Genomic DNA, 14,276 nt, shown 5'->3' with positions numbered 1-14,276 from the left:
AGAAAAACATTTATTGTTAGCCTTACACTCTGCGCCGACGCCACACAAAGAAGTTTACTTGAGTTTCTCGAATGCCGCAGAAATCGGCTCTTCTCTGGATGGAGATGGTCAAGGAGGATGACAGCCTCAACGGAACGCACAACATTTGCTTCTCGCTGGACATGTCCACGATGTCGTTCGACGTGGCGGCCAACAGCCGGCCTTCAGTCGGCGGATGGTGCACAGGCCGCAAGTGGCTCAATTACGGACAGGTGAGCGACAACTGCCGGTGCTCCAGCATGCATGCAGCCAATTGAACTGGTGGCTGATTTTATAGGGAGCTTTTGCTAGCTGAGATCATCCCATTTTAATGTGATTACTGGCTAACAAATCCAGGAAGAAAGAATGACAATTCAGTGACCCTTTCAATTTGTTTGTTGCGATACGGAAAAGAAAGAATACACAAGAAATAACAAAAACCGCGACGTGCTATGCAATTGTCTTGCGTCTGTAAAAGGTTAAAAACTCGGCCCCAGATTTTTCGCTATCAAGTTTCCTGACAGGCCGTGTCTGTCGGGACAAACCACGGGCACTGAACAAATTGGAGGCTCGGGGTCAACCCGCATGTTCATTTGACATTTTAGATTTTCATGAGGATTCTCAGTATTCGTAAAGCACTTTATGGTTTAATTTTCGTCCTATGATACGACATTGCGAAAAATGATTCTGTTTTAGGTGTCCGAAAAAACAATCTATATAAAGCAACCTCCTCATTTTTCATTGTACATTTACCATGAAATCTCGATTGAGTGCTCTATTTTGGAGTGATCCGCATACTAAGCTACAAGGAGGTAGAGGATGAAGCGCTAAATTACTCGATAATGGCAGGTATTACCCGAAGAAAATGTTTTCATATATCCATGCGAAAATTAACGCTGTTATTAAATAAAATAAGGCAAACTAAATGTAATGAATTTTACAAACCAAGCCGTAGCATTGCATCCTCTGTACAGGGCTACACATGACGTGTGTACCGAACGAACAACTAGTTCTCTACGTCCTAACGAAGCCTGTGTCTGAAAAACTGGCTTTCCCGTACATGCGCCTCAAGCTTTTCCATGTTTGATACGCGTTCACACAGACTCTGTCTTCTCCCTCTCTCTCTCTCTCTTTCACAGATGTGTGGCTCGAATATGGGAGTGACGCCCGACGAGGACCGCGTGGCCCTGTCGACTTCGAGGCGCAGGCCCCAGACGTGGCTCTCCTACGACAGCGAGGAAGCCATCACGAAAAAGGCACGTCGTCTTCTTCATACTGCTTGGGCCGTGAAAGATGCGTAACCATGGACTTCCTAACACTGTGCAAGACTGTTGGTATCATCATCAGTTGGCGTTGACGGTTACGACAGGGCGTAGAAACATAGACTTTGCTCCACGTGCTTGTTAACTATGTGGTTTCTCTATCTGCATAACTAACGGCGTGCAGATAATGATAATGTGGAGGGTGTTACGTACCGAAACCATGATATTATTACGAGGGACGCCGTAGTGGAGGGCTTCGGAAGCTTTGGCCATCTGGAGTTCCTTAAGGTGCGCTGACATCTACAGTACACTGGCCCCCTACAATTTCACCTCTGGCGAAAGGCGATTGCCGCGTCCGGGGTTGGACCCGTGACCTTCTGGTCAGCAGCCAAGCACCCTAGCTAATGATCCACTTGAGCAAGCAACTGCATGCACTTGCAGTTAGTTATGGATACAAAAAAAATACTTGTAACTGCATTGAGCTCTTGCGACGGAGAATGGGTGGGAGACTTGGTGTCAGTTATCGCATAGTGTTCCACGTGGGTTCGAATGAAATCTTCTATAAATATTATGATTCACGCTGCATCCGTACGGAAACACGAGGTTACTTATCTGAGATCGAAGTCTTTTGTCAGGGCCATTGGTCACTCTTTCAATGTCGATACGGTGCTATGACTTTCATTCAAAGTCGAAGCTCTTTTTTTTTCAGTTCTCTATAATGAATGCCAGGTCTCTATAACGTAATCGACGAACATAATTTACATGTGTTTAGCAACCCATATTAGGCAGAGACGCGTTTGTCTTTTTTCACAAAACGTGCTACCACAATCCCGCTCTTCGTTCCTTGTTTGTACTCGTATCTCCGTTTCACTCAAACCAACTTGATCGTCACCATAAGGTTAACACACCCCATTTCTGAAGTAACGCAGACTCGTAATCATTTTTTTCCAGAAAAGAAAGTAGTTAGAATCATTTGCGTGCCACGTAATTGATACAGATTATGCAACTGCATTTAAAAAAAGGCCCTGTCAAGTCTGCGGTAGCATTACACGCTTGTTTCTTCCACGCAATTTACTTGAACTGTTTGTGACTATTTTGTATAACTCTTGCCTGTTATTGTAGAGTCTTTGAATTGAAGCCCCAATCGTCCTGGGACGTCAAAGAAGTAGTGTCAAGGCCACTGCGCATCAGCGAGACCCTAACAGAGTTTGGGTTTTGCTTTCAAGGCGCCATTTCTTCTATTAAGAAGGAGCCGCAACTCTTGCCCCAAAAGGTTTGCGACAGACAAACATGACGTCACCTCCTGAAGTGACGGCTCTCCGCCAACATTAAAGTGACCTACAATAAAGATAGTGTCCAAAGTGCCAAAGACACTATTTGAAAACTCTTTGCTCCTGATTGGCCCGAAGCATGCATACGCAATGGGCTTCGGGGCCCCAAGCTTTTCGGGCCCCTATTCGAAAACTCCCTATTGTTTTTATCGTTCTTCATGCTCTTTTAAGGAGAAGACATTAGATGCCTGATCAAGCGTGAATATCAATCGTCGGCGGTTTCAACCCGAGTGACGTAAAAAGTCACCATCACGTGATGACGCCACCATACGACATCATCATGACGTCACAGAAACTCAACATTTCTGGTGTCGTCATATCACCAACTAACGTCACGTCACGCGATGACGTAATCACATGACACCGTCTCTCGGTAAACTGTGCGACGATCCCGGACGCAATTCGAAATCACGCGGAAAACGTTCGTACGAAGGCTGAGAAACAATTAACACACAAACTTCACAGAAGAATAAAAGAACAGAGTTTGCCTCCGAGTCATCTTTCACGAATGCATGACAAATCTTTGAATTTTTTTATGTGTGTTGTTCACCACCTCTGCGATGAATTTATAATGCGAGCGTATTACAAATGAAATTGAAAATAAAAATTTAAATTGTTTTTTTTTTTGTTGTTGTTGTTGCCACTAGGTGGGTCGAGCGATGGACGTTTTCCACGGCGTCTGCGTAGCGGTCTTCCACGTGGATCACGACGACAGCGCCGCCATCTGTGACGGCGTGAAACGCTTCCCCAGGCTACAAGCGATTCGGGAAGTGCAGAGTACGTCACTTTGTCTACACAGCAGCCTTCACTGATTGATTGATTGATTGATTGATTGATTGATTGATTCGTTGATTGATTAACTGACTGACTGATTGAACATGAAACAGCGTTGAAATTCAGTAGCTCGGTTACTTCCCTCGTGTATTTGCATTTCGCCTTGCTACCGCCTTTGTATGCGACTCCATGCCTGCCTATGTCTATTTTTTTTTCGTCTTAACTTCGTCCTTGTTAAGCACTTGTTCCCTGACGCGCCCCGCTTTCTTTTCATACCTTAATGTTACATGCATCATTTCCCTTTACGTTGGAGTTGTCGCCGATGATTGCGAACGAGCGGCAATATGAAAGAAGAACATAGAAGAGAAAATGGTCGTAGCGGCGGCATCACAAAATCCTCCAGGCTGCAGATGCGTCAAGCTTGTGAACGACGGCACCTGCAGCAGATAATACTGCACGCACGTCGGCAAAAACGAGCCAAGTGATTCCTCCTATATACCGCAGCGGTAACGATATCGAGCTCGGCGCAACCGCGCCCATTTTTTCCTCAGCCGAGAGTTGTATGTTGCAATCCGCGATGGTGTGCTGATGCCTTGGCCGCTTGGCAACATGTTGCCGCTCGTATGCAATCATCGGCAACATGCAGGAATCACTGAATCTTGTATAGTAACGGCAAAGTCAACGGCTTGCTTAGCAGTTTTTCGATACGTCTACGCTTATGTCCTCGAAAGTACATACATGTCATGTCTTTCAGTGGGCGTGACACCAAGCTCGAATTCATATTACGCGCCTCTTTCGCTTTTCTTCAATTTTTCAGAGCACCACGTGGAAAAGGAATTTTACGGAGATCGAAAGAAACGTAAGAGGCGCAAAAATCCTTCGGCATTTTGTTTCAGTATACTGAGATATAGAAGTGTGCTGCCAAAATAATCACTGCTTCTCTACTCCTGACAGCGCCTCCACGCTATCTAAATCGAGAGAGGTCTGGCAGTTCACCGAGTAAGTACGCTATCTCTATGATGGAGCGTGTTTTGACACTAGACTTCAGTAAGCTTCGCGTCCGCTGTAGCGAAGTGCACTCATTTATCGTGACGCTAAGCTTAGAGCGTGAGCAAAGGCAGAAAAAATGAGAAGCGAGTATCGAAAGAACAATATAGCATAGGACTTAATAATTTTTCATGTCATCCGCTGAAGTATGATTACTAGAATGTGTTGTTGGGCTAGTTGGTTCATGCTAGTTGGCTAGTTGGTTCAGACGAGAAAAGGAAAGGAACAGGATAGAGGGGATGTTCTACCGGATCCCCTTCTTTTTTTGTTTACCTGGTTTGCATCCTTCACCATTATTCAGCATGAAGTTTGATAGCTTTTCGTTAAAAATCATGGCACGTTGAAGGAACCAAATTCTGGACCTAACATGCTTCAAAAGCTTTCCCAGCTGCACACAAAAAAAGCTCAAATTTGGAAATTCGTGCTGTAGAGTACATTTACACAAATACATAACACAAATAGTTATTTTGAATTGTGAAGAAGAATGAATTCATGCTTAACCTCTTAGAGTTTCGAAACAATGACCCCGAAAAGGATAAAAGTAGACTTTTAACCAATTTCTTACTGTGGGTTAACGTCTGCCGATATTCCGCCCCATTGACTAATGCGTTTCAGTTACGGAAAGTTACACTACAAATCAGAAATACCATTATGCTTTGGATCCGGGTACACGCGTAATAAATCATAAAATTGTTAAACTTAACATAATATCCAAATCGTTCCGACACTCTAATGGTCGATGTTCGACGGCGGGTGCTAAATGCAATGCGTCCATATTTCTTTGCTGTTTTCATGAAGTAATTTCTCGTTACGCGAGACTTGTTTCGAGATAAGGCCAGGTTTATTCGTTGTATGCAGCTGAGCCGGCGGTGTTGTGCATCGTGGGTGACCTGCTCACCGACATGGACCACTATCCGACCGAGCACTGCACGCACCTCATCTACCGGGACATGATATTCTTCTCGGAACACAAGTGGTTTATGCCGAAGGAGGATGGTGAGAATTGCGATCATACTGTGCATTTGTTATTACTGAAGGCATTGTGTTTCCTGGTAGTGAACACTATTGGGTAGCACGCACAATTCACCCATTCAACCTCTTCAACCTCTTCGTCACCTGCAGCCACGTGGTTGGAGACGACCTCTTGAGAAGATCACACCACAGCAAACTGCACAGTGTCACCAAGAACTCGCGGCCACCTATGTCGCCCTTAGTGTTCTTTACAAATGCTCCAAGACTGAGCATGAGAAGTCAACATTAACGGCTGGTGTGCAAAGAAAACAAAACAAACAAACAATTGATTTGCAGATCGCGCCGCGTGCGGCTGCCCACCATTAGCGCCGTTTCACGCGCTTCCCGCACAGCCGCAACGCACGTGCCGGGACCCCTACCGCACGCAAGCTTGGAACAAATAAGCCAATTGGCGACGCTGTGAAGGGTGAAAGAGCGTCGCCAATTGGCTTACTTGTCCCCCGCGTGCGTGCGGTAGGGGTCCCGGCACGTGCGTTGCGGCTGTGCGGGAAGTGCGTGGAACGGCCCTTACTGGGTCATGCGATTATTGGATTATGTCCAACTCAAGCTCTTTGATTCTAATGGGTTGGTGCTCTTTTCAGAACAAAGCTTTAATCAGTTCAAGGAGCTGCGCACCAAGACATCGCTTCCGCTTCTGGTGGGTGTTTCGGCCGAGCACCTGTCGGACTTCTACGCGCGGCTGTGGCGAAACCCTCCCAAGATGGGCCACTTCGCGCGCAGCGCCATCGAGTGGCTCAACCTGCAAGGATTTGACGGCATCGCGCTGCTCGACCAGGAGGTCAAGTCCACCGACATTGCCAGGCGCTACTTCCCCATCGTCAAGGTGCACCCTGATTCGCAATTGAGCTGAACTGCTAGCCTTACCTACCCACCGTCTCTAAAGCGACCTATTCGGGTTTAGCCTAGCATCTGATAGGGAGCTCACGCCGTCTTGAAGTCTCAAGCTTCTCAGGCACAAAATTGCTAAGGCTCTACGCTTACTCTCGGGGTAGCCCTCTGTCGTTGCAAGCCAGGAAGAGAGTATTGTTTACTAAGGCGTACCGAGCCATGTATGAACAGATAGACACGCTATGTACACTGTACACTTGGCAGCGCAAACATAGGAAAAGTAGTACACCAACAGCCTTTTGGGACAGATACCCTTCTGAGATACAGATCTACAGATACATACCATGCAGTGATAGACACACTACGCGTGTGGAGAGGGGGAAGAAATGGGTGAACACCTAATACTTTTCTGTAAAGGGCTTCGCCCCACAGTCGAGGACGATGGGGCTGAATTGTTCTAAGCATTGAAGTGTAGGGACAGTGGAAACAATATAGTCAACTGGAGGTTACCTAACTGGTAGCTAACATCAAGGCAGTTGTGAAGTGCAATTGATTGATTTGTGGGGTTTAACGTCCCAAAACCACCATTTGATTATGAGAGACGCCGTAGTGGAGGGCTCCGGAAATTCTGACCACCTGGAGTTCTTTAACGTGCACCCAAATCTGAGTACACGGGCCTACAACATTTCCGCCTCCATCGGAAATGCAGCCGCCACAGCCGGGATTTGATCCCGCGACCTGCGGGTCAGCAGCCGAAGTTGTGAAGTGTAGTCTTTCACTATGTACAGTTGGTGCTTCATTGCGAGTTAAAGTTGCGTGAGCTGCCACCCGATCAAAAGGTCAAAAGGATACAGCCCCATCAACCGCTTAGTGGTTCACGTTCAGAGAAGCACCTTGAGTGGTTTTAACAGTGGACACATTGCGCGGCGCTAGTACAGTCACTTTCCTCGCGTGTATACCTTCTTTGTCACTCTACAGTAAAGTTCTTCTAGCTCGGTGCTCTTCTATGGCCGAAACACAAACTACAATATGATACAACATTACATTCAACAAATTTACTGTGGTTCAAACTTTATGGGATTAACAAATGTAAGTACAAGGTGGCGTTTATATCAATTTTCTCTTTCGTACACTTATTTCGTAGGCTCGGCGGGGCATTGATCTTCACTATCTTTTTTTTTTTGTAACTTATGTCGGAGCATAGTAGTACGTGAATTCATTAGGAAATGAAGCGAAACTTAGATTAAAGAAGTGGACCAGCCACAGGGGACTTAGGATGACAAAATAATGCAGGGCCGAATGGGCACTACGGTCACAAGAAAAACAGCCGAAAATAATATGGGGGCTGTGCTGTAATAGCATCGGTGGGTTATTTTCTAACGTTCTTCTTATAAGAAGAGCGTTAGAAAATAGCCCGCTGATTTTCAACGCTGTCTTTCCTTTATTTGGCAAAATATATTCGAATAAATGTTCTTTTGAGCTACATAGCAGTTGTAAGAGATTCCTTTGTATACTACGCACGTTCTTTTTATCTGAAAAACTAATAGGAGATTTTCCGTACCGTTGAAGAAACGTCATAATGTGAAATTGATTCACGCCTTCGTAAAAGTACCTGCAGCTTTTAAGAATTAAAAGTGCAAACATTTGCACAGGGTGCGCTTGATATGTCTATATAATTTTGTTTTATTTATTTAATACTTTTAATCTCACCACCAAACTCCTACACGGCAGATTTCCTTGCTCTAAACCCGCAACTTGGACAAGAATATTTAATCTGAGCTGCATGTCCCACCTAGGGCTCTCGTATAGACCCTTTCACTGTACAAACAAAGGCCCTGGATGGGGGGGTCAGAAAAAATGGGTAACGATTTAGAGTACAGGGTACTCTACTATGGGAGAGCTTAAAGCCGTCCCGGGCTGTTCGTATGCAGGATAAAATCCGACACTGCTGAGTTGTTATTTTAGATGCGGAAGCATCTTATACTCGCGCCTTGTAGTGCGCCGTCCGCGCCGTCCGCGCCGTCCGCACCGCTTCTCGAACATTCGACAGCTGACGCGCGCGCATGCGCCGTCGCGCCGTCGCCCACTCTTCCACCATCTGTGCATCCCTTCCTCCTCTACACACCGCGCGCGCTTCACTCCTCCACCATCTGTGCACCCTTCCTCCTCTACACACCGCGTTCGACATCTACAATTCTCCTGATTCTCCAGTGGACGCGCATGTGGCGTCGCGCTTCGAGAACATTCAACAGCTGACAGTGCATGCGCCGTCGTGCTGTATATATACTCAAGGTCGGCGCTCGCTCGCTCAGTTGCCGCTCGTCGGTTGGTTTGTACGGCGCGTCGACGTCCAAGGTCGCGGTGAAATGAATTCCAACGAATCACAAACACAATGATCGACGTCCCTTCGACCAGCGCCGCCCTTTCGCATACGTGTGTACGTGTTCACTCATTTAACAACCCCTCCTACAACCACGTTAACCAATTTAGCCATCGACCCAAGTAAGTCGCAATTTAACACCCTATTTCACAACCACGTTAACCAATTTAGCCATCGACCCAAGTAAATCGCACTTTAACACCCCGTTAACCAATTATATGGTCCGCATCTTCCTCAGTGTTCCCCCGAGGGAAGCTGCGGGCAATTTTTTAACGGCGGGTTGCCTTCAAACGCTCTTCTTATAAAAAAGCGCGTTAGAAAATAACCCGCTGATTTTCTACAGTATCCTTCCTTTGTTTGGCAAAAATATATTCAAATGAATGTTATTTTAAGCTACATAAAAGTTGTAAGAGATTCTTTTGAACATTACGCGTGTTTTTTTTATCTGAAAAACTAATAGTAGACTTTCCGTACCGTTGAAGAAACGTGAAAACGTCCTTCAGTTTCGACTTTAGGAGCTGGTAAATGAGGTGACTAGAAGTTTTGTTGGGACACAACGCTTGCAATCTTGAAACCATCTTTAATGAAGCACCCTTAGCATGGATTTTGCCAAAATGCATAAGCAAATAATCGATCTTTTTTTTACCTATAGCGTTTTGAAGTTTCATATAAAAACCGTATGCATTGAATAAATCTCTCTTAGAATGCCTTGATTAAAGCCAAATCTAGTAGAAACCAGATAAGATAAATGATGCTAATAAAGTCAACCGACACTGCCATCACATTTCTGAGGAATACATAAGTTTGGGTATGTAAGATGTCGTGCCTAACAATTCAATCAGTTGGAGCAATTGGCAGGCTCGATCACTTTTCAGTAACAGTACTATCTACTTTCTTTCCCAAGGGACGGCTTTCAGCTCTCCCATAGTAGAGTACCGAGTACTCTAAATTGTTACCCCCTTCTAAAGACACAGGATGTCTCATGAAATATGAGGTTCAAGGGACGGCTTTTTCTCTCCCATAGTAGAGTACCAAGTACTCTAAATCGTTCCGCTTTTTCTAAGCACACAGGATCAGTTCTGCAGGGTCAGGAGGCTTGACATGTGCGCCGTCATTATAGCGAACTAGAGAATATTCTATAGTTTACTAATAGCCGTGATAGTTCTCACGATGTGTCATGTACTGCGATATCTTTATGCTCTTTGATAGTACAGCGCGAAATATCTTAATCATTAAACACTTTTTCTAAACACATGGTGTTCGGTGGTTTACAGTTTGCTCGTAGTATAAAACAGGGCTCTAAATCATCAGTGAATTTTCTAAACACATTCATGTCGCAGACATGACGTCGGTAACTTTTTTGGTAAAGCCCGGGATAAAGCACTTGGGCGTCAAAATTTGGCTAACACGTTTCACAAGCGTACAATCACCAACAAAACGTGCCCATACGCCTCCTGCTATGTTGCTCGTAACTGATTACGCCACCATATTTGGCCGCAGAGACTGCACGACGAATTCTCGAACGTTAAGCGCAAGCTGCTCATTGTGGTGGGCCTTAGCGTCACGGACCACGAAAAGACTGCGGAGGACGTGGCCGAGCACCTCGAAGATCTCGCCAGGTATGGTCATTATGTGTTGCGATTGGATAAAGTTTCTATTCTAGATATGCCAATTTGGCTGGTCTATTTAGTATGACGCACTTTAGTGACCAGGGCTGTCCTCTCGAACAGGGTAGTATGCGGAAATTTTTTTCGAGAAATAGGGGGGGGGGGGGAGGGGGCCACCTTCTTGATCTAAAGCGGTGGCCGCGCAGGCAAATGGTCATTTTGAGTTACGTATGCGCATGATGAAAAAAAAACATTTGAGGGGAAAGGGGGAAGGGGGTGGTCCTAGATTGTGGCCCCTCTTGGCTACGCCACATGGTCTCGACGTCACTTGGTGTCTCGCTCACAGAGTATCAAAATAGGTCCCAAGAAGGCTCTACAGTTCAAGTTCATGCCAAAATAAGTTGAAAGATGGCGCCACTAAATCACAAACGGTTTCCTTTCCCTCAAAGGACGTCGAGCAGGCTGCATGCGCGTCTGGAACGCCAACGCCACTAGAGGGCTATTTAGTCGGCCCGAGTCAGCGAAGTGATGGCGAAAACGCTTGCGCTGGTAGTTAGCCGCATACCTACGGAAGGAGGGAAGCGAAGTCGAAGCGCCAGCGATTGTGAAGTAATCCTCAGCTACGCGATACTCAACCGAAAAACCGAGCGCCAACAAAGACGGGTGAACCCGCAGCCTCGACTTGGGCAAGGCTCCACCCCAGGCCTCAACAGAAATCAAGTGAATCCTCAGCTCTGCTCTGAACTTGTACTGTTTTGGCGGCGTGAAAATAGCGCGAACATTTTTTTTTTAAATTTGAACGCGATGGTATAGCTTGTGGTATCGTTATTTTAGCGCACAGCACTTTAAGCAATAGCGTATGAAACTCGGAAATGACTGCAGCGTAGGGCTCTCAAACTCACCTGACCCTGTGGGCAGCACTCCCGCAAATTTACTACAGCAAGGGCCACGACGAGGTAGAATGTAGAAGAGGAATGTACTAATTCAATCTGTGTATTACTGAACATTTTTCAATAGACCAACTGCCACTGTCACTATGAGAAATTAACGCGCACGTCAGAAAACATTCGATAACAAAAGAAGAGAAACTATATCGTGGTGACGTTTCGGCACCACACCCGGTTCTCTCTCTCTCTCTCTCTCTCTCTCTCTCTCTCTCTCTGTTTGTGGCGTGCTTGAAGTTAGTTGGTAATAGGTAAATAGCTACACTGGCATTCTTACACTGCCAAAGCTCAATCTGGCGAGCTTCCTACACCATGGGTTGCCCAAGCATGATAAAGTGCTTTGCAATCAGTGACGCGACATGATGCACCATCGCTGCGTTTTGAACGAAATCAAAAACAAAAACAAAATTAGGCTCACAATAAGTACGTCTCTCACGTCTCTCAAGTTCATCCTGACCTTACTGAAGCATTGCGAATGAAAGGGATAAAGATACAGCTACAGCCATACCCGGATATATGGAATATGGAAAAGATTTTTATATACGGGTAATGCGATATTCAAAATGTTGTGTTTGTTGAAAATATGGTCAGGGAAATTATACAATTATTTGATATACACAATTATCCATCACGTGGGTTTGATTTCGTGACTTCGACTGTATAAATTACGAGAGTACTTTTCTTGACAGATTCAGAGTTGCTGTTCATCGCTTCGTTAATGTCTTTTTGCTTCACCGGCTTCGCAGGTACTCGGACTACTTGATCCTCGAGACGCACCGCATCAAGCGGCAGGGTCAGTGCAAGCTCTCGCTTCCCTCGTCTTTCCTCGAGGACGGCGCACTCACGACCTCCGTTCCAATCGTAAGGACGCCCTCTGCAGCGTGCTTCCATATTCTAAATAGCGCAACGGTGGAGATCCCCCGTGCCGTCCCATCTGGACGTGTCACGTGGTCTGCAACCAAGTGCTTGATTGGGCTTGTTGGTGCTGCATGGTGGACGAAACTCTGTTCTCATCCATTCTATCCCCTCCTGTCGTTTGCGCTGTTAAGCCCTTTCTTCGTCTACCATGTGGTCTGTGCAGATACGTCATGGTTGACGTCCCACTGCTCCCCGTGCAATGTGAACGAAAGATTTTAGCTGTGGAGCTTTTTAAATCCGGCGGTAATCGGTCCAACGCGAATAAAACATACTCCCCGCCGCGATGACGTCGCCGGGTGTCACCTAGCAACAAGCTGCTGAGCTGCGCGCTAGCTTCTAGCCCATAACTGTATACTCCGCCACCAGCCCACCTGCCTAGATACTGCGCGCAACCGCTCGGCCGCACCGCGTGTGACGTCACGGCCAATTGCGCGTTCACTCCGTCGTACAAAGCCGGCGCTTGGGTATACGGTGCTAGACGCAGCCATGGGGAGATGGAAGAAGTTTCGCACTACCGTGGTGAGGAAAGGGCTTATCGGGCCCTCGTGAGCCAGATTGCTGCCAGATTGCTGGACTCGACCAAGCCAGATTGCTGGACTCGACTCGTGACCTCCTAGCCATTTTTTCTTTAATTCAGAAAACACGCACTAAAAACGTTGAGCCAATCAGAATTTGCCACATTTACCCCCGTATTCCAGAACGTCCCTTCACTCAACGCTTCACCTTCACTTGAGAAAGCTGATGGGAGCGCCTTCTCTAGGCACAGCAAGTCACTGCGTACCACCGTTAATCTGGTGCGATTTTTGAGTAGCGCAGTGTCATTTTCAGCCGAGCGGTGGCGCAGTGCTCAACTCTGTCGAGTGAAGGGTGAAAGTCGAGTCGAGGAGCGTTTGTGAATACGGGGGTTAGACTATACGCTTATATCACCTCTTGCGCGGTCACAAACACAGAAAACGAACTGAAATCAGCTTATCTCGCACGATCGTTATACAAGGCAGAGCGTGCATGCGACTGCATGGTAGAGCACAGTACGAAACAATTCACAGCAGATATCTCCCGTATATTGACCAATAGAGCCACTATTGACCAATTCTGACGTCACTTGAACAGACTGCTGACGTTAAGAAATGTGCAGAGGGTATAGCAGACGCCAGGAGAGAATAAAACTGCTTTTTTGTATTTTCAGGGGCTGTTCAGGAGCCCTTTAAGGTAGTCCACGGTGTAGTACGGTCGAAACGGCGAGAGGTGACTGTGCTAGACTCGAGTGAAACTTTGCACCATTTGGCATCACTTCATAAAGCCTAGCATCACTTTATATTGACCAGGACCCGCTAGAAACCAATCAGCTCCACGCACTGTGCTTTTATCCTTGCTCCACTATAGTGCAAGCTATGTGCGGCTTTTTTATTTGACCTGCAAACACAATAAAGGGACACTTAAGAGCAAAATTATGTTTCCCGTATCAGTGAAATACAATTTCATTATTCTTGCAGCAGTATGAAGCCTGGTAAGCGAGAAAACTCGCGAAAAGAAAATGCAGGTGGAAACGCCACCTTGACATTTACGTGCCAAACACCATGACGTCATAAAATTTGACGGTGCACCTGACCCTACGTAACATCTAATCAATAAAAATTAAGTACAATGCCATCTGTGGGTGCCAAAGACCTCGCATATGAAGTTTCAGGAAATTTCATCGAGCCTATGTCACGAAAATATGCAAAATACATTCTGGAACTTTCGTCGTTTTGAGCGGAGATTTCGGCGCAAAATTTAAAAATAGAACTTCGATTTTCGCCGCTAATAATGAACTTATTATTGTGAAACATATCTCATTGGAGTTTTTGGAGTGCAGTTTGTCAATCTAAACCAAGTCATTGTTTCTCTTTATAGTCCCTTGAACAATGCGCATGTTTCTGGGAGTGATGTTTCTCCGAATGTGCACACCGTTCCCTTTCTTTCTTCCTCTCTCATAACCTCAGCGAACGGCCCTCGCTTGGATGCGTATCCTGCACGTTGAGAATGAGACAGCAGCGCAGCTCTGCATTTCCTTCAACATGGCTGCCCTCAACTACAAGATGAGGAAAGGAGACAACACGACATGCAAGAATGAGCGATGGTCCAACTTTCGAGAC

General features: G+C 46.1%; 1 protein-coding gene across 3 annotated transcripts in view; it reads left to right on the top strand.

Annotated features, from left to right (window-relative positions):
* Positions 1-14,276, top strand: part of LOC142817706 (uncharacterized) — a 53,893-nt gene that overhangs the window by 21,170 nt on the left and 18,447 nt on the right. For all 3 annotated transcript variants that reach the window (XM_075895113.1, XM_075895114.1, XM_075895112.1), the window contains exons 14-23: positions 81-251; positions 1,158-1,274; positions 3,259-3,388; positions 4,203-4,244; positions 4,340-4,384; positions 5,291-5,428; positions 6,046-6,287; positions 10,173-10,291; positions 11,970-12,084; positions 14,124-14,276. In XM_075895113.1, coding sequence (XP_075751228.1) covers positions 81-251; positions 1,158-1,274; positions 3,259-3,388; positions 4,203-4,244; positions 4,340-4,384; positions 5,291-5,428; positions 6,046-6,287; positions 10,173-10,291; positions 11,970-12,084; positions 14,124-14,276 — 1,272 coding nt within the window. The remainder of the gene's footprint in view (positions 1-80; positions 252-1,157; positions 1,275-3,258; positions 3,389-4,202; positions 4,245-4,339; positions 4,385-5,290; positions 5,429-6,045; positions 6,288-10,172; positions 10,292-11,969; positions 12,085-14,123) is intronic.

The sequence above is a fragment of the Rhipicephalus microplus genome, chromosome 5, assembly GCF_043290135.1.
Source record: "Rhipicephalus microplus isolate Deutch F79 chromosome 5, USDA_Rmic, whole genome shotgun sequence".
Taxonomy (NCBI): Eukaryota; Metazoa; Arthropoda; class Arachnida; order Ixodida; family Ixodidae; genus Rhipicephalus; species Rhipicephalus microplus.
This window is presented reverse-complemented; position numbering and strand designations above follow the sequence as displayed.